Source organism: Vombatus ursinus, unplaced genomic scaffold (genome assembly GCF_900497805.2).
Source record: "Vombatus ursinus unplaced genomic scaffold, bare-nosed wombat genome assembly UNPS02014791.1, whole genome shotgun sequence".
NCBI lineage: Eukaryota > Metazoa > Chordata > Mammalia > Diprotodontia > Vombatidae > Vombatus > Vombatus ursinus.
Genome location: NW_020954569.1, coordinates 32,483,382 through 32,507,116, shown reverse-complemented (window position 1 = coordinate 32,507,116; position 23,735 = coordinate 32,483,382). Strand labels below are relative to the sequence as shown.

General features: G+C 36.5%; 1 protein-coding gene across 1 annotated transcript in view; it reads left to right on the top strand.

Moving 5' to 3' along the window:
- Positions 1–23,735, top strand: part of ANKRD33B (ankyrin repeat domain 33B) — a 106,006-nt gene that overhangs the window by 48,086 nt on the left and 34,185 nt on the right. Inside the window, exon 2 of the mRNA XM_027869076.1 lies at positions 23,301–23,430. Within this exon, the coding sequence (XP_027724877.1) occupies positions 23,301–23,430 (130 nt within the window). The remainder of the gene's footprint in view (positions 1–23,300; positions 23,431–23,735) is intronic.

Genomic DNA, 23,735 nt, shown 5'->3' with positions numbered 1-23,735 from the left:
TTCCTTTAATTTTCTTTTTTTTTCTTTCATGATACTTGAGAGAAGTTGATGTTCCCAACTGAAACTTAATGCTTTTTAGCCAGGTAATCACTTTAATTTGTTGTTGAATTTATGCTCTGGAAGGAAATATATTTATATATATTAGATTATATTATAATATATATTAAATATATTTAGCACTACCAGCCAAGTATTTTATTGTGTCTATGGGGCTAACATAGAGATTATTTGACTGACACCAGTACAACAGCCAATCAGTTTGAGTGCTTGCAATCATAGAATTTTAGAGCTAGCAGGGGCTTTAGAGATCATTGAGGTGACTCCTTCATTTTTCAGCTAAGTAAAAAATAACTAAGAGACTTTCTGTGTATTATTGATGCGGTCTAGAGGTTAGGGGTCCTGGCACCCCAAAATCACAATACCCAGGTCTTGCCCAAAAAAATTCGACCCAAGCCTTCATGCAGCCAAAAACAAAGTTTATGAACATTAGACATATTAGCTAGACTCTTAAGGAATCTGAGCATCTGTGGGCTATTGGCTAAATTCTAAGAATCAGAGCATCTTAATGGAGACAAGATGGACCTTATATACAGAAAGACTGTGGGAGAGTGGCCAAGTACTGAGGTAATAGAATTTCCAAGGGTGGGAAATGAAGCCTAGGTGGGACCCAGAGTGGAAAGTGGCCTGGGGCCATAGGGAGGTAAGACAATAGAGGGGAGATTGGGTGTCCCTGAGGTAATAGAATTCCCAAGGGTGGGAAATGTAGCCTACGTGGGACCAAGGATGGGAAATGGTCTGGGGCCATAGGGAGGCAAGACAATAGAGGGGAGATTGGGTGTAGTCACAATGAAAGACCAGTTGATGGGACCATAGCCTCAGGGGAACTCCAGAGATTTGGCCATGTGGGAAAGTACAGAGTCCGTGAGGTAATAGAATTACCAAGGGTGGGAAATGGTCTGGGGCCAGAGTTTTTCCTTTCTGGGGCTCAGATTCCAACCTCATCATTATCTTATAGTTATTAGTGCCAAAGAATCTATACCTTTCAGTTCCCAGTATCTCTCTCTAGATGGTAAAATGGATAGGGTGCCAGGCAATCTGGCCTCAGACAGTTATTAGCTGTGTGACCCTGGGCAAGTCATTTAACCCTGTTTACCTCAGTTCCTTATCTGTAAAATGAGCTGGAGAAGGAAATGGCAAACCACTCCAGTATTTTTGCAAAGAATAGCCCAATTAGGATCAAGAAGAGATAGACAAGACTGAAACATGGACAAAAAATTTTTTTTAACACATTACTTGATCAAATTTTATTTTCATTGAATTCAATAGTTATTGGTTGGATTAATGAAAGCTATTCTCTGTAGCTTTTCTGAGTAAGCACTGAATTTGGAATCAGGACTTTGAGTTTGAATCCTGGCTGTCCTTCACACATACTGTGACTTTACCCAATCTGTAAAATGAGGGATTTAGACTAAATGTTTCTTCATGAGGCTTTTCAGGATTGAATTAGTAGACTGCTTGGAGCTATCATTCACCACCAAAAGGGCTGAGAACAGTTACAAGGGAGGGATAGGATAGCATATGGGTAAATTTATGCCTTAGGACTATGTTTGTTTTCCTTTTTTTATGCTTCACTTTGACTTTCTTGGGCTACAGTACTTCCTTAAGGTTAGGGGGTTTTTGTTGTTGTATTTGTTTGTTTTGGGTCTGTGTAATGAGGAAACCTAACCACTGGTGACTTTTTTCAGTTATATAGTATTTATTTTGATCAGTGAGAAGGTGAAACAGAACAGCAATTATGTTAACCAACAAACATTTTAAAAGGACTTATAAAAACATCAAGACATTTCTATAGATAAGAACTCTATTAGAATATATTATTCAACAAACACCTATCCACTTTGTGCAAGGCCCTCTGTGCTCATACTTGTTGCAAAGATGAAAAATGACACAATTCCTGTCCTTGGAGCAATTACACTGAGAAGGAAACCTACATGTGCAAAATTATAATAAGGATTGCGCTGTGATAGAGACCAAGAAGAATTCAGATGAAAGTGTTCCAGAAAAATTTGAGGAAGGAGGAATAATTTTCATCTGAGTAGGTCAGCCTCTTGGAGGAACTTAGAGGGAAGAACATAGGAAGCCAAGGTAAGATGCAGGGTGAGATCATCTATATATATAGATATATAGATATACACACACATATATATATATTTGGGGAATGAAAGGAAAATGAAGAATCAACAGATGACTTGAAGGAATCTGGAAAGAGATAGAAAAGATAGAAGCCAAGTAGTGGAATAAAAAGTGAATTAGTTGGAAGAAAGCCAAGTGTAGATTATTTTTTTTCTAGAGGATCTTCAGTAAAATGGGTGACATAATCAAGGGATAGAATATATTTTTAAACCACTGGGAGCTCCATTGCTTTTGTAGGATGTGAGGAGGGAGCCAATAGTAAGGGAAAATGAAGAGAAATGATAAAGAAATGATACATGATATTTTACACACAGTAAGGGCTTAATGAATGCTTGTTGATTATTGATTGGTGGTGTAGTAGAAAGAGACAGGAGGGGTTGGGATTAAGAGCAAAAACAAAAGATTTTGCCATGAGAGGGAAGGCTATTTTACTTCATCCTGAGAGTAGAAGAGTGGAACAAAGGAAGGGCAAGGGCATGTAAAAGTTTTGAGGTATAAAAGATGGGAAATTAGCTCATGATAGAAGGTTTTAAGTAAAACGGGCTGAGAATATTTTGTGTTATGAGGGAGTTTGGGGTAGTTTAGGGATAGAAGAAAAGGTTTGGAACTGCTACTGTAGGGATTGTGATAAGGAATCAATCAGAACTGAATAAAAAAGTTTGCTGTGAAGCCTTGAGGGACCAGTTGAAGTTAAAGAGTAGTTTTCAGCCTTCGGAAGCTAAGATCACATAGAGAAGTCAATGAAGTAATCATGGTTTTGTGGCTTCCTAAGTGTTAAACACACCTAACCAGTTGCCACTGGCTAAGGAAAAAATATCTTGGATGTTCACTCACATGTAAGAGTTTTCTAGGTGGTCATTAAAAAATGATGATAGCTAGCATTTATATATGTGGCTTTAAGGTTTGCAAAGCATTTAAAAAATATTATCTTATAGTATCTTCCCAGCAACCCAGGGAGATGGGTGCTATCATTACCCCTATATTACAGATGAAGAAACAAGGGAGACAGGAGTTAAGTGACTTGCCCAGGGTCATGTGGCTTGAAGTGTTTGAGGGTGCATTTGAACACAGGACTTTTTGACTCCAAGCTAGTGCTCTATCCATTGCACCACCTATTGCTTTCAGGGATGTAAGTTTGGACCAGTATGGGGCTGAAAAAGTTAGTGTTTCACTGGTGACTTTAAAGAAGGCTTGCCCCATACTGGACCCAGTTTCAAAGTTTTTCAAAAGTTGTTACGTGGTTTGGAATGAAGACAGAGGTAGGAAGGAAGTTTAAGCATCACATCCTCTTACATGGCAGCTTCCTTCCCTTGAAGTGTTTGTATTCTGACCTAAATGGAGCTTGAAAAGGCCCAGGGCTTCTGGATCTTAACTATCAAGCTTCTCTATAATCTACTATAGTATATAGTTATATAGTTGTAGATAGTTACAACCCATTGGAAACCCTTGAAACTGGCCTTACTTCTTGGACATCCATAAATTGGGATTTATGTTCCTACCAGGGAGTAGGAAGGACCTCCAGCAGTGATTGGGGCTGCCCTTGGCCAACCTTAGGTCCCCCTGTTGGACTGGTAGCCACAATGACATGCATGCTGGGCTTTTAAGGGAGATAGATATCCCATTGTTACCTCAGTGAGCTCATACTAGAGTCAAAACGGTGTGACATTATGATGCTCTTTCAGAGATATTCAGTGTGTAAGTTGACTGATTCCCATCTTCTATAAGAAACCTTTCCTTATCCCCCTTAAGGCTGGTTATCCAGTCATTTCATTCATGTCTGACTCTTTGTGACCCCATTTGAATTTTCTTGGCAAAGATACTAGAGTGATTTGCCATTTCCTTTTCCAGTTTATTTTACAGATGAGAAAATGGAGGCAAACTGGGTTAAGTGACTTTCCAGGGTCACTCAGCTACCATCTGAAGCCAGATTTGACCTTCAAGTCTTCCTGACCCTAGGTCCAATGCCCTGTCCACTGCCCCACCTAGTTGCCTCTTAATTCTAGCACCATCCCTCTATTAATTATCTCCAGTTTATTGTGTGTATCTTGTTAATATGGAGTTATTTTCATGTTGTCTCCCCCAAGCTGCAAAAGCAGCTTATATTTTCACTTGTCTGACAAGGAGTTCTCCAAAGTTAGTGATATCTCAGGTCTTGCCAAAAAAAGAAAGAAAGAAAAGAAAAAAAGCTATTGTTCAAGATGCAGAAATGTGTAAAGTATTGTGGCTATGATACATCTGTACCACCTCCTGTCTTTCACTCCCCTGCCAACTTTTTCTGTGCGTTCTGCAGTATGAATTGGCAGTTCTGTGTTAACATTCAACTTGTGCTTTTCAAACATCAACTGGGCTAATTGCTAGAATTGTCCAGCATTTCTCTGATCCATCTTGAGATAAGGAATAATTCCCATGTGAAGAGGAAAGAAGGGGCAGGTGTTGGCTGCAGCTAACAACTGCTCATTTGTTCCTGAATCAACATTCAAATTTAATGCACTATGAAAATACAATGTGGATATAGTTTCCCTAAACTCAAGCCTAATGCTTTCCTGATATTGGTTCAAATTCACTGAATGCAATATAAAATTTCCCCAAAGCCTAAAATTGGTTTTTCAGGGAATGATAATTTTTCTTTACATTCCAAATGATTTAGGTGAATATAATTGCTCTTATTTTCAGCCTTTCAGCACTGTCCATGTTCATCTCTTTGTTAATGAACAAGTTGGGAAAACTTCATTTTTTCCATGAGGTTTGAGCCAGTTTCAGCTGATAGATCTTTTGATACAAAATGGTAGACTCTTTGCAACAAATTTACCTTTACTTTTAGATACACTTCTCAAATGCTTCCCTGACCTTTTAGCACAATAGCTTCTCCTGCTTAGCTCAGTGATTCTTAGAATTCTTTGCTTGCTGAATTTCAAAGCAGCAACAGAATTGTGGTATCCTTTAAATTTTTACTTCTGGGAGAAGATTGTTTAACCTTTTAAATTTAGAAAGATCCTCTATTAACAACTTTTCTTTGTTTTCTCTGTGAATAGTAGAGAAGAAATAGTTTTGTAGATGTAAAGTTAATGTATAAACTATTAAGGTGATTATCATCAGGATTTAGGTAATTCACCCATGGTGTATGAGTGAAAGATAGCATACAGACAGCATGAGTAATGTGCTCAATGTTTAAAGACTTAAGAGGACATGGAGATGTCCTCATCTCACAGAATAAGGCATGGGGCAGGAGCTATTGGAGAAAAGATTCATTAATTAGCCAGTGGCTACATTGAAGTATCAGTCATTTATGTGCAAGCAGAAAGATTAGCATGGTCATAGAAAGTGCACTTCATAATTTTTTTTTAAAGGACCAAACCAGTGAGGTTTCATGGAAGTTCTGACTTCCAACTCTACTGCTTAACTCTTCGGTATAACATTTCACTTTGTGAAAACCACCCTGACTCACTAGAGCTCTGCACTCATAGAGTTGGACTACATCATTGGTTCTCAAACTTTCTGGTCCTGGCTCTGTCAATCTATGGCCCTATTAAATTATCTGTGAGCTAATTTATAGCCATTTTCTCTCTAGAATTTGTAGAACGTAAAAAGAAGCCTTACGTTAAGGATATAGTGTAGAACCCAAGTGAACATAAACCATTCATTTTAGTGTCTGCTGAGATTTAATTTGGATTGCAGATCTGTTATTTTGGACCAGTTTTCCATATGGAGAAACTTTCTACTCAAGTTTTAATGTAAAATGAAACAGTTATGTATACCTTCGGTAAATACCCTGACATTGCCAACCAGAAATGATGCTGAAAAATTATTGCTTCATTTCACTTCTTGTAATTTGGCCTCCTAGTAAAGATTCTTTGAAGTAATAATGTGTCACTGTCTTTAACTAATGTAAAGATATTCTCAACATATGTTAAATAACTAATGGATTAGTCCCAGTCAAATGCAATTTTTAAAATCAAAAGAAAATTAATTGGAGTAGAACTACAGCTTTTGTCAATTTATTTTAGTACTTGTAAACTTTTTGCAGTGAAATTAATTAAATGAAATAATGGAAATATTTCAGTAGCATTTTATTTATTTGACATGGATTTTTACTTACTTCCTTTGTCTTCATTTTCTTTTGCTTGTTTTTCATATTATCACAGATTCTTTCACTCAAGGAGAGTGCACTTTAGTACACACACAAGGAGAGGTATGTGCCAATTAGTACTGTTAGGGTACCTCTTCTGATTTCATTACTGCCAGGACACCCACATTCTACTTGTTGATAATATTGTCCCTGCCAAGCAGTTTGGAATAATTAATTCAGGAAAAAAGGAATACAAGGATACCTTTGGTTCCTTGGTGTTGTGGGAGGAAATAATATTGACTAGTCCAAATTAAATTAGACCAAGTGACAGATGAAAAGTCTTCAATATCTTAAGTGTTACCATTTTCTGAGCTAAATTTGAACTTTGTAGGGCAGCTTCAGTGATTTCATCACCCTTCAACTCTCAGTTATAACCTCTTATTTTTACTTTTTGATTTTGAGTAATAGATGTGGTGACTTCATTGTCTTTTTTTTTTTTTAATAGAAGCATATGCTGCATAGGGTTATCATTGTTTTCTTACAATTCACACCATTTCTCCTGCTATTAGCCTTTCTTCCATTGCTCATATTCTTATGTTACTAAAAAAAGATAGGGAGAAAAAGACATTGCCAACAAACTACACTTGTTTCCCAGTGGTTTTTAAATTATGTTGATGCCTCAGAACAGTGATAACATTGTTAGGCATGGCTCCCTTAGCATGACCCTGAAGTTCCTGTTGGTTATTAGTGCTCTTGAGGGGGGTGAAGGTATATAATGGAGCTCTAGAAGTGGAAGAAATCAATGTTGGGCCAGAGGTAGGAGGGAAGAGAGAGAGAGTTAAGAGGAGGCTATTGTAAATTGAGTCAAGGCCAAGTAGAGATTAGAACTAACACAGCTCTTAAAGCCACATGTAGTATGATCAGGATATTTCCTGGTTACTCTTCCTGCAGGATGGGCAGGTTATGTACAAGGTGGGCCCAGTGGCCCAACTCGTATATGGCTACCTAAATGTTAATGTTTCCATGATGAGAGATGTCATGTGGTTTAGCTGAAAAGAGTTGGAATCAATATGTGTATTTATATCCTGACATGATACTTGTAAGCTGTGTGACCATAGGCAAATTACTTGATTTTTCTGTGCCTTAATTTTCCTCATCTCTAAATGGGGGTAATATAGTACTTGTACCACCTACTTTACCAAATTGTGAGGGAAACACTTTAAAAAATGAGTTGTTTTCTGTAATCAAAATTATCCATTTTATGTCCTATGAAACTCTGTATCCCTTATTTGGTCATGAACTCTTTCCCTATCCATAGGTGTGAAAGGTAATTTCTTCCACCAATTTGATTATTTCACCTTTTATGTCTGAATCATATACCCATTTTAAAAAATTAATTAATTTATTTTGATTTATCAGCAATCACTTCCATAAGTTTTTGAGTTCTAAATTTTCTCCCCAAGATTGCATGCAATCTGATATAGGCTATACATATACATTCCTATTAAACATATTTTCACATTAGTTATGTTGTAAAGAATGATTAGAACCAATAGGAGTAACCATATCAAACAGTAGATTACTATAGTCAGTGACTACTGTGTCTTGCTTACCTAACCTATTCCACTGATCCACCTCTCTATTTCTTAGCCAGTACTAAGTAGTTTTGATGATTGCTGCTTTATAATACAATTTAAGATCTACAATGTCTAGGCCACCTTCCCTAGCATTTCTTTTTATTAGTTCCCTTGATATTCTGGTCTTGTACCAATTTTGAACTCATCTTGGTATATGGTGACATGTTGATCTATGCCCAGTTTTTGCCAGACTACTTTTTAGTTTGCCCATTAATTTTTGTCAGATAATCAGTTCTTGCACCAGTAGTTGGGATCTCTGGATAAACACTGGATTACTGTGTTAATTTGTTTTACTATATTGTATACCTAATCTGTTCCATTGATCAACCACTCTATTTCTTATCCAGTACCAAATTGTTTTGATGATTACAGCTGTGAAGTATAGTTTGAAATCTAGTGCTTACAGATGCCCTTCTTTCCAATTTTAAGAAATTTATTCCCTTGCTTTCTTGACCTTTTGTTCCTCAAATTTTGTTATTTTTTTCTAGCTCTATAAAGTAATTATTTGGAAGTTTGATTGGTGTGGTATTCCATAAATTAATTAACTCAGGTGGCATTGTCATTTTTATTATATTGGTTCTGCCTACCCATCAGAAGTTAATATTTCTCTAATTATTTAGATTTGTCTTTGTGTCTTCACACAAAGTTATTTTCATAAAATTCCTGTGTTGTGACTTGGCAGGTAGACTCCCAAGTATTTTATACTGTCTGTAGTTATTTTAAATGGAATTTCTTTTTCTGTCTCTTCTTACTGGGTGTGTGTGTGTGTGTATGTGTGTGTGTGTGTGTGAGTGATATATTTATTACAACTTTGGTGAAATCATTAAATTAAACTAGTATTTTTTTAGTTGACTTTCCAGGGTTCTCTAAGTAAACCATCATATCATTAGCAAAAAGTGATAGTTTTGTTTCTTTTTTGCTTATACTTATTCCTTCAATTTCTTTTTCTTTTCTCATTGCTATAGTTAGCGTTTCCAGTACAATATTGGGTAATAATGGTGATAATGGATATCCTTGCGTCACCCTTGATCTTATTGGAAAAGCTTCTAGTTTATCCCTATAATAGATAATGCTTGCTTTTGGTTTTAGAAACTTTATCATTTTAAAGAATTCATCATTTATTCCTATACTGTCTAATGTTTTGTGTTTTTTTAAACAGGAATTTGTTATATTTTGTCAAGAGCCTTGTCAAGAGTATCTATTGAAATAATTATTTTTTCTGTTTTTATTATTGATATGGTTGCTTATGAATATAATTTTCCTAATATTGAACCAGCACTGCATTCCTGATACAAATCCATCTTGGTCATAGTGTATGATATTTGTGATATATTGTTGTAATATCCTTAATATTTTATTTATAAAATTTGTGTCAATATTCAATAGGGAAATTAGTCTATAATTTTCTTTCTTTGCCTTGGCTCTCCCTGTTTTGGGCATCAGGATCATATTTGTGTCATAGAAGGAATTTGATAGAACTCCTTTCCCGATTTTTTTAGTATTGGAATTATCTGGCAGGAATAATAATAACTTACATTTATAGGTTAAAGTGTTTTATATACACATAATCTCACTTGTCCCTCAAAACAACCCCATGAAATTGGGATTATTATTAACCTTATTTTACATCTGAGGTAACTGAGTCTCAGATTAAGTGACTTGATTTCAGTATTTGAGGCAGGATTTAAACATCTTTATAAGTCTTCCTGACTTATAAATCCAGCATCCTATTCTATTCTGCTGTGCTGCTTGATCTCAATTAAGTCTGTCTACCAACTACTGATGCTATCTTGTCAACTTTATGATTACTGTTAATATAAAAATTGCTTTAATTTCACTAATGAGTTGAACATTTTGAATGATTGGTTTGGAAATCAATAGACTTTCCCCAGACAAAATCTAAGTCAGATTGCAGAGAGTTTAGACCTCTGGGTGTGTTAATTCTTTCGACTATTCTTTGCCACTGAAGAATTTTATCAACCAGCCCATTTCTTCAGTATTGTGTTTGCCTTTAGCCATTTGGATGTAAGTGCACTTATTTAATATGGTTTTTTTTGCAAAGCATTTATTATTATTTTCCTGTCTTCCATAATTTCCCTTTTATTAAAAACAGAGGTCAGAAGGGTTGGGGGAAAAAAGGCATAGCAAATTGCCAGGTAGTTTCAGTATTTTAGAGCAGTATAAAAAAAAATTTTCTGATTTTATTTTTCAAATGCAGCAGATAGCCACAGAACATAGGACAATGACCTCATGTGAATTTGATGATAAGAACAAAGTTAAACATTTAAAGGGCATCCTTGCTAACAATAAGAAATGTGAAGCTTCAAGAAAGCACTTGTGTAGAGAAAAAATGATCAGGCAACATTTGTAATTTCGTCTTATAATTCATCTAAACTGAAATTTTTTTTCTTAAGAAGCTTCATCATGAATTGTCTTTAAATATATGTAAACATTTTCTGTTTTGTTCTAGACCTTTCAGGGGGTCAATGAGGTAAAAACTAATTTCATAAATTATACTAATACTTTATTTGCTTATCAAAATAATTCTTCCTTTTCCAACTACATATCTGTGTGGATCTGGATTTTCTTCATTTGCTTCAACCAGTGAGTCAATATCAGTAAACATTATCAAGCACTTGCTGTTTGCCGGGCACTCTGCTAAGCTCTAAGGATTGTTGTTTGTCCTTTGTTCTTGAAGAGGACCATGACATCAGGAAGGTGATGCCAGAACTTACAAGTGAATTGGAATTAAGTGAGGAAAGGTTGAGTCACCAGGCTCACTTTCTTCTCTGGAGCCATCTGAGTCCAGAAGCAAGCTATAGATCAGGATGACTGGAGATGGCCCTGAATGCAGTGGAAGACCATGACCTTTTAAAGCTAAGGTCATACTAAAAAGAAAGACAGTTCCTGCCCTCAAGGAGCTTTCAATCTAATAGTGGAAAATAACACACAAAAAGAACCTGAAAAAGAAAAGTAGGGGAGGGCTTATGATGAAGTCAGACTAGTTGCAACTGATCGAGAAATGTAAAGATCACTAGCCTGGAAATCCTCCTTAAATGGAGGTTTTGGGGAGAAGTTCTGGGCTCTGTCCTCCAGTGAGAGAGAAGGAGGGTACTGGGGTGGTGTAAATACTGAGGGTGATGTGATCTTGCAAGATGACAAGGTTCCTGATGATGAGACTCTTGGGAGTATGAGGGGGAGAAGTCCTTGGAAGCATTATGGAGGAGTCCAAAGGAGTTCAGCGGGGTGGGAAAATGAACTAGCACAGATTAGTTGATTGCAGAAGCAGATAAAAAAAATCCAACTCTCTTCTATTACGCTAGACATTAAAGAGATATTTAAAATAACATTACTCTTTTGTTTTTGGAGAATAGTTATTTTTAATAAAAAGGTTATTTATGTTAACATGTAATGGGATTGTTATTTTGAATGAAGATAGAAATTAAAATTGATAAATTTTAATATAATGTAAATATTGATAGGTATAACATATAAACTAAAGTTCTTTGAAGTCCTTAATTTTTAAGAGGGTATAGGGGTCCTGAGACCAAAAAATTTGAGAAACACTGGCTTGAAAGTTTATTCATATGGAATCTGTTCATATATATAAATGGGAAAAATATAAAAATATTTTAAATAGTTTTACTCTAGTTAGTACTATGTAATGTAGTGGTATAGATCACACTTTACTTTTTTAAAAAATTGATACAAAAAGATTATAGCATGTTTTTGGCTTTTTAAAATAATGATCGCATTCATATAATCAATCTATTTCGCAGAATAAACAGTAGTTTAAAAATCTTCCAGTAGACTATTTGGTTGAATTGACTGGACAGTTTATTCAGCATAGTTGAAAGAATGTTTCATGTTTATGTGGCCTATATAATTGTTAGAGGGAGAATTCTCAGTTATAAGAAACAGGCCAATAAGGAATGTTTTGCCTACTTCTGCTTGTTTATCCAGCTGCTAGTTACATGTTTTGTTCAAAGATACTATTTTTTTTTATCGACTGAACCTAATACAAATATAAGATACATACTGACATGCATTGTGCATTCAGTTTATTTTCTAGTGGAATATTATTTTTCTTTAGCCTAGAAATCGGTTTGGATTTTAAAATCCTGAAAGAAATTGTACAAGTGAATATTCTTTTTACTTCTGCCTTGTCTCATGGGTATGTTAATCCATTTTGTTTACCACCAGAATGAACTTAGACATGAAAGAAGTTCTCAGATTGTTATATAACCCAACACTTTTTTTAGTACTTAGATTTTCTAAAAAAGATTCATTTCCTCTGTCTAATTTAATGCAGCAAAAATGAGCCATTTCTTCCTCCCTTTAATTAGTCAAGTGTTAACAATGATCACAAAGGTTGATGTTAGTAGGAAGAAAATATACTAGTTTGTTATGAAAAATCTTTTACATTGTCATTTCAAATAAACAATGATAGAGTCTTGTTGTTTTGAATGAATTCTATAGATAGGGCAGATATTTGTTAATAGATTGCTTTTCATTTGACAGCTGTTTGTTCTCTTCTTTTGACCACTTCTCTTTTGGGGAATGGCTTTTGGTATTATGTATCTCTGTTAATTGTCTACATATCTTGGGTACCAAACACTTATCAGAGAAATTTGATATAGACTATTTTCCATTTGACTGTACTACCTTTCTTATCCTAGATACATAAATTCTGTCTGTATAGAAGCTTTCTAGTTTCAGATAATCAAAATTATCACATCAGGTACTTGCTCTGCTTTGCCCTGCGTGCAGTTTTAGTTAGTTTTGGCTCTGAGATTCCATATGGTTCACATTTATTTGACTAGACAAGAGAAACAGATGAAAATCTTTCTTCTTACTCCATTATTAGCATTGATAATGTAATCTGAGGGCATCTCTCAAATGTCTTAAATAACTATCCTGTAGAATATTTACAGATGATATTGACAGTGAAGTTCTAGTTTCCATTTTTTGGTACTGACATCTTAAATCCTCTGTCCCTTAAGCCATTTACTTTTTCTTATCTTTCATAACTCTCCCACACCAGCTGCCTGACTGTCACAATTTTGCTATGGCTCTGGGAAATGTTATTAATTATTTTTCATTTTATGCCATCTCAAGTTGATGACTATGGGTAATGGGATAAAATTAAATGAAGGAAAGGTTGAACATGTTTAAACTTGAAATGTTCTTCCATCCATGAATTCTTTTCCTGGGAAATGAACTGAAAATATAATCATTGAGTCATTGAAAAATCTGAATACATAAAAGCCCTTGAATATACTAGAGGGAATATGTTTTATTAGTAAAAGGGACAGATTGAGTTTTATTTTTTATGAGGTTTTTCTTAACCACTTGTAATATTATTCTCTCTCTGGAAATGAGGGTAGGAAGAAAGGCAGTCATCTTTTATAGACTCAATTCAGCAAGTATATTTAAAAATAGATTTGTTTGGGTATCTTTTGTTTTGATATCCCTTAAATTTTTCCCTATATACTTCTCCCTTCCCCCTTCTTCCTTCTGCTTTCCCAGAAAGCCATCCCTTAGACATTTTTTAAAGGAAAAAAAGCAAAAGAGGAAGGAAAAACTCAGAAACAAATTTAAGAAATCTGACTTTATATAGTGTTCCACACTTGTGCCCTCCACCTTTGTAAAAGGTTTCATAACTCTTTAGTTTGAATCAGTTGTGATTCTTTCTATGCTTCTCTGCATTCATCGTGTTTGTTGCACCATAGCTAGTATTTATTAGTCACTTGTTATCCTTTGTTCTGGAGGTACAAAGGAGCATTATTGACATTGAAGCAGGTTCAAGAACAGTAAGGATCAAACATAACTCTGATGTTATAAACCTCAGTGAATGGAAGAATTGGGATACTCTCAACAGAAATAGGGAAGTTTGTTAAAGGATGGAAGGTAATGAATTCTGTTTTGGACATACTGAATTTGTTTCCAAGGAATCCAAATCCAAGTCTACAAGTATTTGGTGATGTACTGGAGAGGGATTATGGCTGGCTATATAGGGCTTCCCAAGAGCTGTTAAGGTTTAATAGTTTAAAACTACAACTGACTTTTGCAGCCCTCTGTACAGAGTTGAGTCATCTGTTTAGAAATGACAAACCCATGGGAGCTAATGAGATTACCGAGAAAGAGTATAAAGAGGGGAGAGAAGAAGGTATGACAGAGTTTTAATGACCCACACATTTAGGGGAGCAAGACATGCCTGAAGAGGAATGAGTGGTCAGACTGGTAGTATAGGAAAACCAGAAGAGAACAGGCTCAGGAAGTCATTTGAGAAAAGAGCATCCAGGAGGGATGGGTCTATCAACAATATTAAACCTTGGGACTCACTGATCAACAGCCAGTTGAGTTAAGCCCTTACTATGTGCCCAGCATTGTTCTAAGAATTGGGGACACAAAAGAAAAGCAAAACAGTTTCTGCCCGTAAGGAATTTATGTTTTAATGTGGAAAACAACATGAAAATGACTATGTACAAATAAGATATATGCAGGATAAACTGGAGATAGTCTCAGAAGATGTGATTTAACTGAGACTTGAAGCCTAGGGGGAGCCAAGAAGCAGAGATGAAGAGAGAGGACTTTCCAGGTGTGGGGGATGGCCAGCAAAAATGCCCATGGTTGGATGGTGGAGTGTCTTGTGCAAGGAACAGCAAGGAAGCCATTGTCACTGGATCACTGGAGTACCTGTGGTAGGTTGTAAGGGGAGTAGGATGATTGGTAAGGTAGTTATTAAGCATTCAAATTATAAATAATGCATTTAAATAATTCAGATCAAGAACACAATGTTGAAAGTAGAGTAATAATATTTAAAAGAATTTTGATGACAGGCATGGAGTCTGAAAGTTAAGTTCTGTTTTCCTGAAAAAGGCTTAGTCTCTCTGTGAGCACCTGGTCACTCATGTGATTGAATGAATTGGGACAAAAAGTTTTTTTTCTTACCGATTTGTTCATGAAAGGAGTAAAGGGTAAACCAATAGATAGAGTGGTTTAATATGGGTTCTGATACAGTATGGATGACTGTAGATTTAGAAAATAGGGGTCTTATGGAAGTTTCCAAGGAGGTCCTTGGGCAGTAGTTGTGAATGACTTAGAACAGGGTAGGACCTTGCAGGGAGTGATCATTAGTCTCCCTTCACTGGTTTTGTTGTTCAAAACTTTTCTAATTTTCTGTAGATTGGCTCAGAGTCCCAGGTTTCATCTTCTTGTCCCAGATGGAAGGATAGATCATTTGTATCTTGGTATGTTCTGGATTTTGATAGATGGCAATCAGTTTAGAGTAGTGAGAGGGAAAAGAAGGAAGATGTGTATTTTAACCTCTACATTTTCATCTTTAGGCTTGGAATTTAGGGAGGAAATCTTATGTCTTCACTTATTTGAAGAACTGTTATGGAAAAAGGATTAAAATTTTCTCCTTATCCTCAGAGGGTAAAACCAGGGTAAGAATTGGGGGGAAAAATGATAGATTTCAGCTTACTGTAAGGAAAAACTTCTAGGAGCTATAGTTGTTGAAAAGTGGAATAGGTTATCTTAAAAGGTAGTGAACTTCCCATCTTTGGTGGGAGAAAAGGCTAGACAACCACTTCTCAGGGATGTTGTAGAGGAAATTTCTGTGCATCCACAGCTTAGAACTAGATGACTTCTCAGTTCCCTTCCAACACTGGGATTCTGTGAGAGCTTTTGTGAAAGTACTAATTTCACTAAACAGATTATATTAGTGACTCACCAAGACTGTTCCCTTTTTGTTGAATAGAAAGGGATGGAAGAATATTCTCACTGTCTTTTAACTTTCAAATGTTTGGTTTATTTATGGTTACTTATTCTCATATTCATTACTACATATGGATATATGACACACCATCCTAAATGATAGATGATACCCTCTAAGATGTAGCACCTCTAAGGTGCTACATGTCAGGATGGACCCTACCAAAGTTGAGAAAACCTTAATGCCATGAACAATGTCTGGAAAATGTAATACTGATAGGTATAAAAATCAAAGCATTTTTGGAGGCCAAGCCAGGCTGTGAGCTCAGGGCCTTGGCATCCTCAAAATAACATACAAAGAGTTTTTCCTCAAATGATGCGTCTAGACTTACTTTTTGTATATGTGTAATATTAGTTCAAGCAGTGTCTAGATCTCTGTGTGGCTTGAGTTCTGCCATCTACCATTTATATCTCTTGATCTGTGTGCCTAGTCTCTCTGAGATCTCACTTATGTTTCTATTTAGCATCGACATGTGCCTTATTGCATATTATAGCATATATTAACGTTAGTATTATATTACAGATCTGTAACATATTAATTCTTGGAGAGGAGAGTGTGACATGAAGATAAATTTGTGTAATCATCATTTGCCTTTTTTTTCTGTAGCCACTCTAACTACAAAACTGACTTTATATAGCCTTCTTTGCAATGAATGCTTTCCTTCCCCTTATCTGATATATTGGAGGAAAACTAAGAGATGGCCAGGGTATGACTTCAGAACTTTTTGTATCAGCAAATAAATAAAAAGTAAAATTCCATTCACAGACATGTGCTTATACTATCAGATACACAGTTAGAAATTACAAGTTACTCTTTGTGGAGTGTCGGAGCCCTTTAAGTTTACCTTGAAGAAATCAGACCTTTTAAAAATCTAAGAGTGCTCTTTCAGCCATCTAGTATAATTAAAAGATGCTTATAAATGAATGAATAAATCACTTCACTTCAGTTCTAGTTCTGAAAGAATGATTTGGCATCTTTTTTTATGAGCACCATAGATCTCTTTTTTTAATGCCTTAGAGATGTTTGAAGCCTCAAAGGAATTCCCTTGGGATTGTTTACCTGAATAATTTTGTATTTTTTGCCTCTGATCTAATCAATGATCCTAAGTTTAAATGAATCTCAGGTGACTGGGAAACATTTCTTATACTGGAGTCTAGCTTAGGCTTACCCAACTCACAAATCTGAATAACTTAAGGCATATAAACATACTCATTTGTGGGGTTTTTGTTGTTATGATTAATCATTTAAAACTTTGCCTCTATGCCTTATTTTATGAATATGGCTCCTTTTTTTTCTTTCTAAATTATCAAAGAATCTTATATTTAAGGAATATCTAAGATCATCTAGTCACAGAAATTCCTTCTACATGCTTGAGATATGTTCATTTTGGCAAGGCAACAAGCATTTATTAAGTGCTTACTGTGTGCCAGGCACTGTGCCAATAAGCTCTGGGTTACAAATAAAAGTGAAAAAGAAAGCTAGTCCCTGACCTAAAAGAGTTTCCACAGAAAAGGGAGCTGAAAAGCTGAAGGGTAGATATTGAGTGGGACCATCATTTCCCTCTTCTTGACACTGAACCAGTCTTAATTCAGCTTAAGACGGCATTAGTTTTTCTGTGCTACCAGGGCATTATGTCAAATTGTATTGAACTTTCAATTTGTTCGGAAACTCACATCTTTTTCATATGAATTGCTATAGGTCTTTACTTCCTTATCATGTACATGTGAAGTTGATTTACCAAAAATAATCACCCCCCCCCAAAAAAAACCTCCAATATTGGATTCATCACTATACTTTAGACAGTTAAGGCCTTTTCAGACAATGATTCTGTTATCCAGCATGTTTGTTATGCCTTCTAGCCTTGAGCTTCTAATTGAGTACCTCCAAAAATGGGGAAATCAATATGTCCTGAAGTAGCCCATTCATTTCTGATCAGCTATAATTCTTAGAAAGTGTTTACTCATATTGAACTCAATATCTGTCTTTCTGTAAATGACATCCACAGTTTCAGGCAAAATAATTCTAACTCCTCTTCTATGATACAATACTTCAAAAAGTTAAAGGCTGCTCGCACCACTTCTTTTGTTCTTCTTCCAGATAATTTTTCCTTCAATCTAATATCCTCTTATGGGATGGTTTTGATCCTAACCCCCCATTATCATTGACTTTTTGGGATATCCTTCAGCTTTTCACTGTCTTTTCTAAAACTGACCAAAGAACTCCAGGTGTAGTCTGACCAGAGCAGGAACTGTAGGACTACAACATCATTCTTCTGGAAACTATAGCATTAATTCAGGCTGGATCCTAACAGAATGCATCTAGAGTTAAGTTCTTAAGCCAGAAGTCAGCAACCTCTTTAGTCCTGAACACCAACAGAGGTTCTAACTCTATGGCCATTAACTACTAGTGTCAATCAGGTTGTGATTTTCACTATTGGAGTGAAAATTAAGAAAAGTTCATCAAGTTACAGTGTTGTAGGAATTGTGTTTAATCCATAGGAATACATATTGGATTTAAGTGATACTGTGCCATTTAAATACCTCTGTAGCTCATAGTATACATTTTTATTTTTGGAAGTATGTATTTGGGAAGTATCATGCCATTTCACAGAATTGGAATTCTACAAAATGCCACTGTGGTAGCATTAACATTTCTTTTTTGCGTGTGAAAAGCCTTCCATGCTATTTCCTTAGGTGTTACAGGGATTGAAATGTTCTGTAACAGTAGATTTTTCAGATCAATAAAGTTGACCCTTTCATTTTCAATTCAGTTCAGCAAACATTTATTTAAAAACCCATACTGTGTGTCAGGCGCTGTGATGGACATTCAAGTGATAAAAAAGATAGTCCATGCTTTCGAGGAGCTTACAATCTAATGAGGGAAGACAACACACAAGAAGCTGAAAGTGGGGAAGGAGGAGGGCAGGCTACCAGGGGGTACCTGGAACAGGAGCATGATATTCCCAGCAGTCAAAACCAAACAGAGCTGCTGATGGAGAAGGGAGAGGTACTTGGAAAGTTCTGGAAGTTCAGACGCCTGTATAAAGGAAGACTTTGGGAGGAGTTGACTGCTCTACCCTCTAGCCTTCCAGTCACGGAGGAGAGGCAGCTGAGGAAATTAAGTATCAAAAACTGAGTCAGTCAACATGATTATAGATCTCAGGTGATCAGCACACATTTTTCCTCTAGTTTAATCATTTGTCCCAGAAATTCTAACATGTATTATTATATGTGTTCTTGCCTTCTTAAATAGAGTATGAGAAATATGATTCTTTTTTATTTTCATGATTCGGTGTCATTATCAAGATTTAGATCTGCCTTTTTAGGTTTAATTTTTTTTTCTTGCCATGAAGTTTCTACTTCTGTCAGAATGCCCACTTCTGGCAGGTACCAGGTTGCTGCTTCTATTCCATTGTGATCTGAGAAACCAGATGACCACATTTTAAAAGTGTTAGATTTGTGGCACTGTGTTAGTGGTTAGAGGTCTTTTTCTGGTTTTTCTAAGTTCAGGGCTGTGTTCCAGAGAGTTCAGATTGTTAATTTGTCCTTAAGGCATATCTGCAGATATAACTATAGAGAATCCTTACACTTCCAACTCACAGTCACTACTGATTCTTCTATTATTAATATGTGTGTGCGTGTGTGTGTGTAGGACACCTGTTATAGAGGTAGCGTAGTGGATAGAGTGCCAGGCCTGAAGTAAGGAAAGCTAATCTTCCTGAGTTCAAATCTAGACACAGACACAAAGTGTGGGACTCTGGGCAAATCGTTTAACCCAGTTTGCCTCAGTTTCCTCATCTGTAAAATGAGCGGGAGAAGGAAATGGCAAACCACTTCAGTATCTGTGCCAAGAAAATCCCAAATGGGATCATGAAGAGTTAGGACATGATTGAAACAACTGAACAACAACAACTATGTATTACTTTTATGTTACATAACTATATATGTATATATGCATGAAAGGTATCTGTGACTTCATATGCCTACCTGAAGCAGCAGCTGTAGAGCATCTATGTTCTGATCAGTCCTATATTGTTGCTTAACAAAGGTATTATTTGGGAGGCAGTATGGTGGTATAGGGGAAAGATAATTGACTCTGGAGCCAGAGGACCTGGATTTATAGCTTGGCTCAGTTAACTTCCCAAGTCCTTAGTTTCTTCATTTGTCAAATGAAGGAGTTGACGTAGATGTCCTCTGAGGACCCTTCTAACTTTAGATCACATGATTTATTGGCCTTTCCACATTCTTCCCATTATTAGTGCCTCCCTGAAATTACTTTGGATTTACTCACAGGAATGTGTTGTTTCCCCTGATGGAATGTGAATGTAAGCTACTTGAGAGGAGCAGGGATGGTCTTCCTTTTTTTTTTTCCCCTTTTTTTTCTTCTATATTTCTCCAGAGCCAAAACAGTGCCTGACAATTAGTAGGCACTTAATACATGCTTACTTGACAACAAAGAAAACTATTAAGCAAGGTGGGACATGATCAGAGTTTCTGCCCTGGCCTGCCTGTGTAGAATATCCTCATGCTTGTCACATAAGGTACTTAGAGCAAAGTAAGTAAGGGCTGTAGGTCACCTGGCCCATTTGACCTCCTACATGGTGTGTTTTATGAATGAATGGTCTCTCTTAGACCAGTGGCAGCCATCCCTTGCTTAGACTCTACTTATTTTCTACTCCTTTGGCAAGGAAGGCTCACTATTCATTCCTCTTTATCTCTAATGTTTTTTCCTGGGTTTGATACTATTGGGCTTGAATGTGGTTTAATAAATAAAAGACATAGCTGGTCTCATAAAACCTTAATTTAAGTTTTCATTTATGGCTCTGGCTTGTGATTAATAATTTATGGAAATGGCTATATTTATTCTATTGAGTCAAGGAAGCACATGCAGCCTCAACTTTCCACAAATTTCCTGTGGAAGAATGATCATAACAACTAGCTGCCCAAAAATAGTGATGTTCCTTTTGGTTTTGGTACACTTCGTGGGATTCATCACTTAAGCAGGTGTAGAGTTGGTTTCACTTTATCAATTGGGCTAAGGAGTGTTCCAGAGTCTTTGCATTTATCCAGCAACCTTCCTGTCTTTTTCAGTAACTGGTTGTCTTTGTTCTGTATTATATACCCTTTTTGCCTTCCTCATTAGACTATAAGCTCCTAACAGGTAACAATTGTTTCATCTTCAGTACAGAGCAACAGTGCCTGGCACATAGTGGATATTTGATAAATCCTTTTTGATTAATTATTGATTGATTTGTTAAATGCTTATTTTGTCAAGTGCTGTGCTAGATGAGCAAAAATACCCTTAAGAAACCAATTATTAAACATTTATTAAGTGCCTACTATGTGCCAGGCACTGTGCTAAGTGCTGGGTATCCTAAAAAAAAAAAAAGGCAAAAGAAAGTCCCCTTCCTCACAGAGTTTACAATCAAATGGGGGAGATTGCTTGCAAACAAGTATATACAAAGCAAGCTATATGCAACATAAATAGGAAATATTTAACTGAGAGAAGGTACTGGAATTAAGACTTGGGGAAGACTTCTATTAAAAGATGGGATTTTAGGTGGGACTTAAAGAAAGCCAGGGAGGTCAGTAGGCAGAGCAGATGAGAGGAGGGTATTCTAGGCATAGGAAACAGTCAGCAAAAATGTCGAGCACTGAGAGATGGAGTGGAACAGCCATGAGGCCAGTGTCACTGGATCAGAGAGTATATGGTGGGGAGTGAGGTGTAAGAAAATTGCATAGGTTGGAACAGCCTAGGTTATGAAGAGCTTTAAATGCTAAATAGAACATTTTGTATTTGATACTGGAGGCCATAAGGAGCCACTGGACTTGATTGAGTAGGGGGAATAACATGACTGAACCTGCACTTTAGGAAAATCAGTTTAGAGGATGAATGGAGGAAGTGAAGAGAGGCTTAAGGCAGAGAGACTCACCAGCAAGCTACTGCAGTAGTCTAAGTGTGAGGTGGTAAGGGCTTGCTGAAGTAGTGAAGTGGCTGAGGAGACAAGGGGGCACATTTGAGAAATTGACAGGCATTCCATTTTGGATATATGGAATTTAAGATCTCTGCTGGACATCCAGTCTGAGATGTCTAAAAGGCAGTTGGAGATGCAAGATTGGAGATCAGCAGAGATTTTGGGGCAGTATAGGTAGATTTGAGAATCATCAGCATGGAGATGGTAATTAAATCTAAATTGCCAAGGGAAATAGTATAGAGGGAGAGGAGAAGAGGTCCCAGGGACAGAAAGCCGAGGGACACCCATAGTTACAGGGAGTGCTAGCAAAGGAGACAGAGAAGGAGCCATCCTTTCATCCCCATCTCAAGAAGCTTATATTCTATTTTATATACATATGTAAATATAGACTTTGGGAGAGCACTGGTAGTTGGAGAAATTTTTAAAAAAAGCCTTTACCTGAGGTGGTAAGATTCGGGCTGAGCTTAGAAAGAATCTAGAGATTCTGAGTGGTCAAAGGTAAGGAGGGTGGGAGTGCATGCATAGACATGGAAAAGGAGTAAAATGGAATGTTACATACAAGAAAGAATAGGTTTGGTTGGAATGTAAAGTATGTAAAGGGAGACAGGGTAAAAGTTAATAAGCCTGGGAAGGTAGACTGGAGACAGATTGTGAAGGGCTATAAATGCCAAATGGGTATTTTTATTTTATCCTAGAGGTGTTTGGGAGCTATTAGAGATTCTTGAACAGACTTGAGCAAACAATTTTTTTTTTTAAATTGCTGTTTAGGATTTACTTTCCCCTAGAACCGAACTGAATAGGCCTAAGCAACTATTAGCTCCAAACCAAATTTATTTTGACTAAAACACTTTTCCCTGAAAGAATATGCTTTATCTATATATTGCATGTCCCCAGCATTTTTGTGGTAAGGAGTTATTCTACTTAATTTATTTAAAGTTATTCTACTTAACTTACTTAAATTACTTATAGCTTAACCAAATGCTTGCTCTGTTGGGCAGAGGGGCAAAGGAGAATTACTGACAGAGATAGATAATTGTTAGAGTGGGAGGTTGGGAGATTGTGGTGGCTGGGAAATTTTTCCATAAAGACATGGGCATATTGCTTGCTACCTGTCAGTATTTCAAGCATAGTAGCTTCTGATCACACCTCTTTTTTTGCTGAAAATATTAGTGGGAAATGATTGCTGACATATGCTGGCTCCTTCTAGCACTCAGAAGTTTGAAAGTTCTGCAAGCAAGCTTCTCTGGCATTTTACATATTTAATGTTACAGAAAAATCTCCTTACCTCATCTTTTCAAGAGTCCTGAGGCTGCCTATGATAGCCTTTTCCTCTTTTTTTTGGGGGGGTCATTGTCCAGAGACTTAATTATCCAGATGAATAAGAGTTGTTGGGAACCATGCTGTAGTTACTGTATTTTCTAGATAACTTTTACACATATTTCATTTTCTGTGTCTGTAGTGATCTTACCTAATATCCAAGTTTTATATGTACTGAGCCTAAGTCTTTGGCATGTTTGTTACTGATTTCTGTATCACTATGACTTTTATAGCATTTGGAGAATACAGTTAATGGAGAGACAACAAATGTTAATGAAAAACAATTATCAAGAATCTGCCACCTCTGACCCAATTCTGTCTTTTTATTTATAGACTGGCCTTATTGTTGCCTGCTACCAAGGTTTTGTGGATATTGTAGTAGCCTTAGCAGAGTGCCCTCATATTGATGTAAACTGGCAGGACAACGAGGGGAATACAGCACTAATTACAGCTGCACAGGCAGGTAAGGCTCTACTTTTCATTTCACTCTTTGGGATATCTAGCTATAAAATCTGGGTATTGTGGCATAGTGGATAGAGTACTGGCCTTTAAAATGGCAAGGCCTTGCTTCCAATCCCATCTCTTGACATTTGTTTTGGGACCATGGACCTTGTTTCCTTACTCGTAATATGGGAAGAGTAATAAATAGTACTATTTCACAGAATTGTCCCAAGGTTCAAGGACAATAGTGAATATAGAGCTACTGTACCTTGTGCTGTCCGTGTGTGTGTGTGTGTGTGTGTGTGTGTGTGTGTGTGTGTGTGTGTG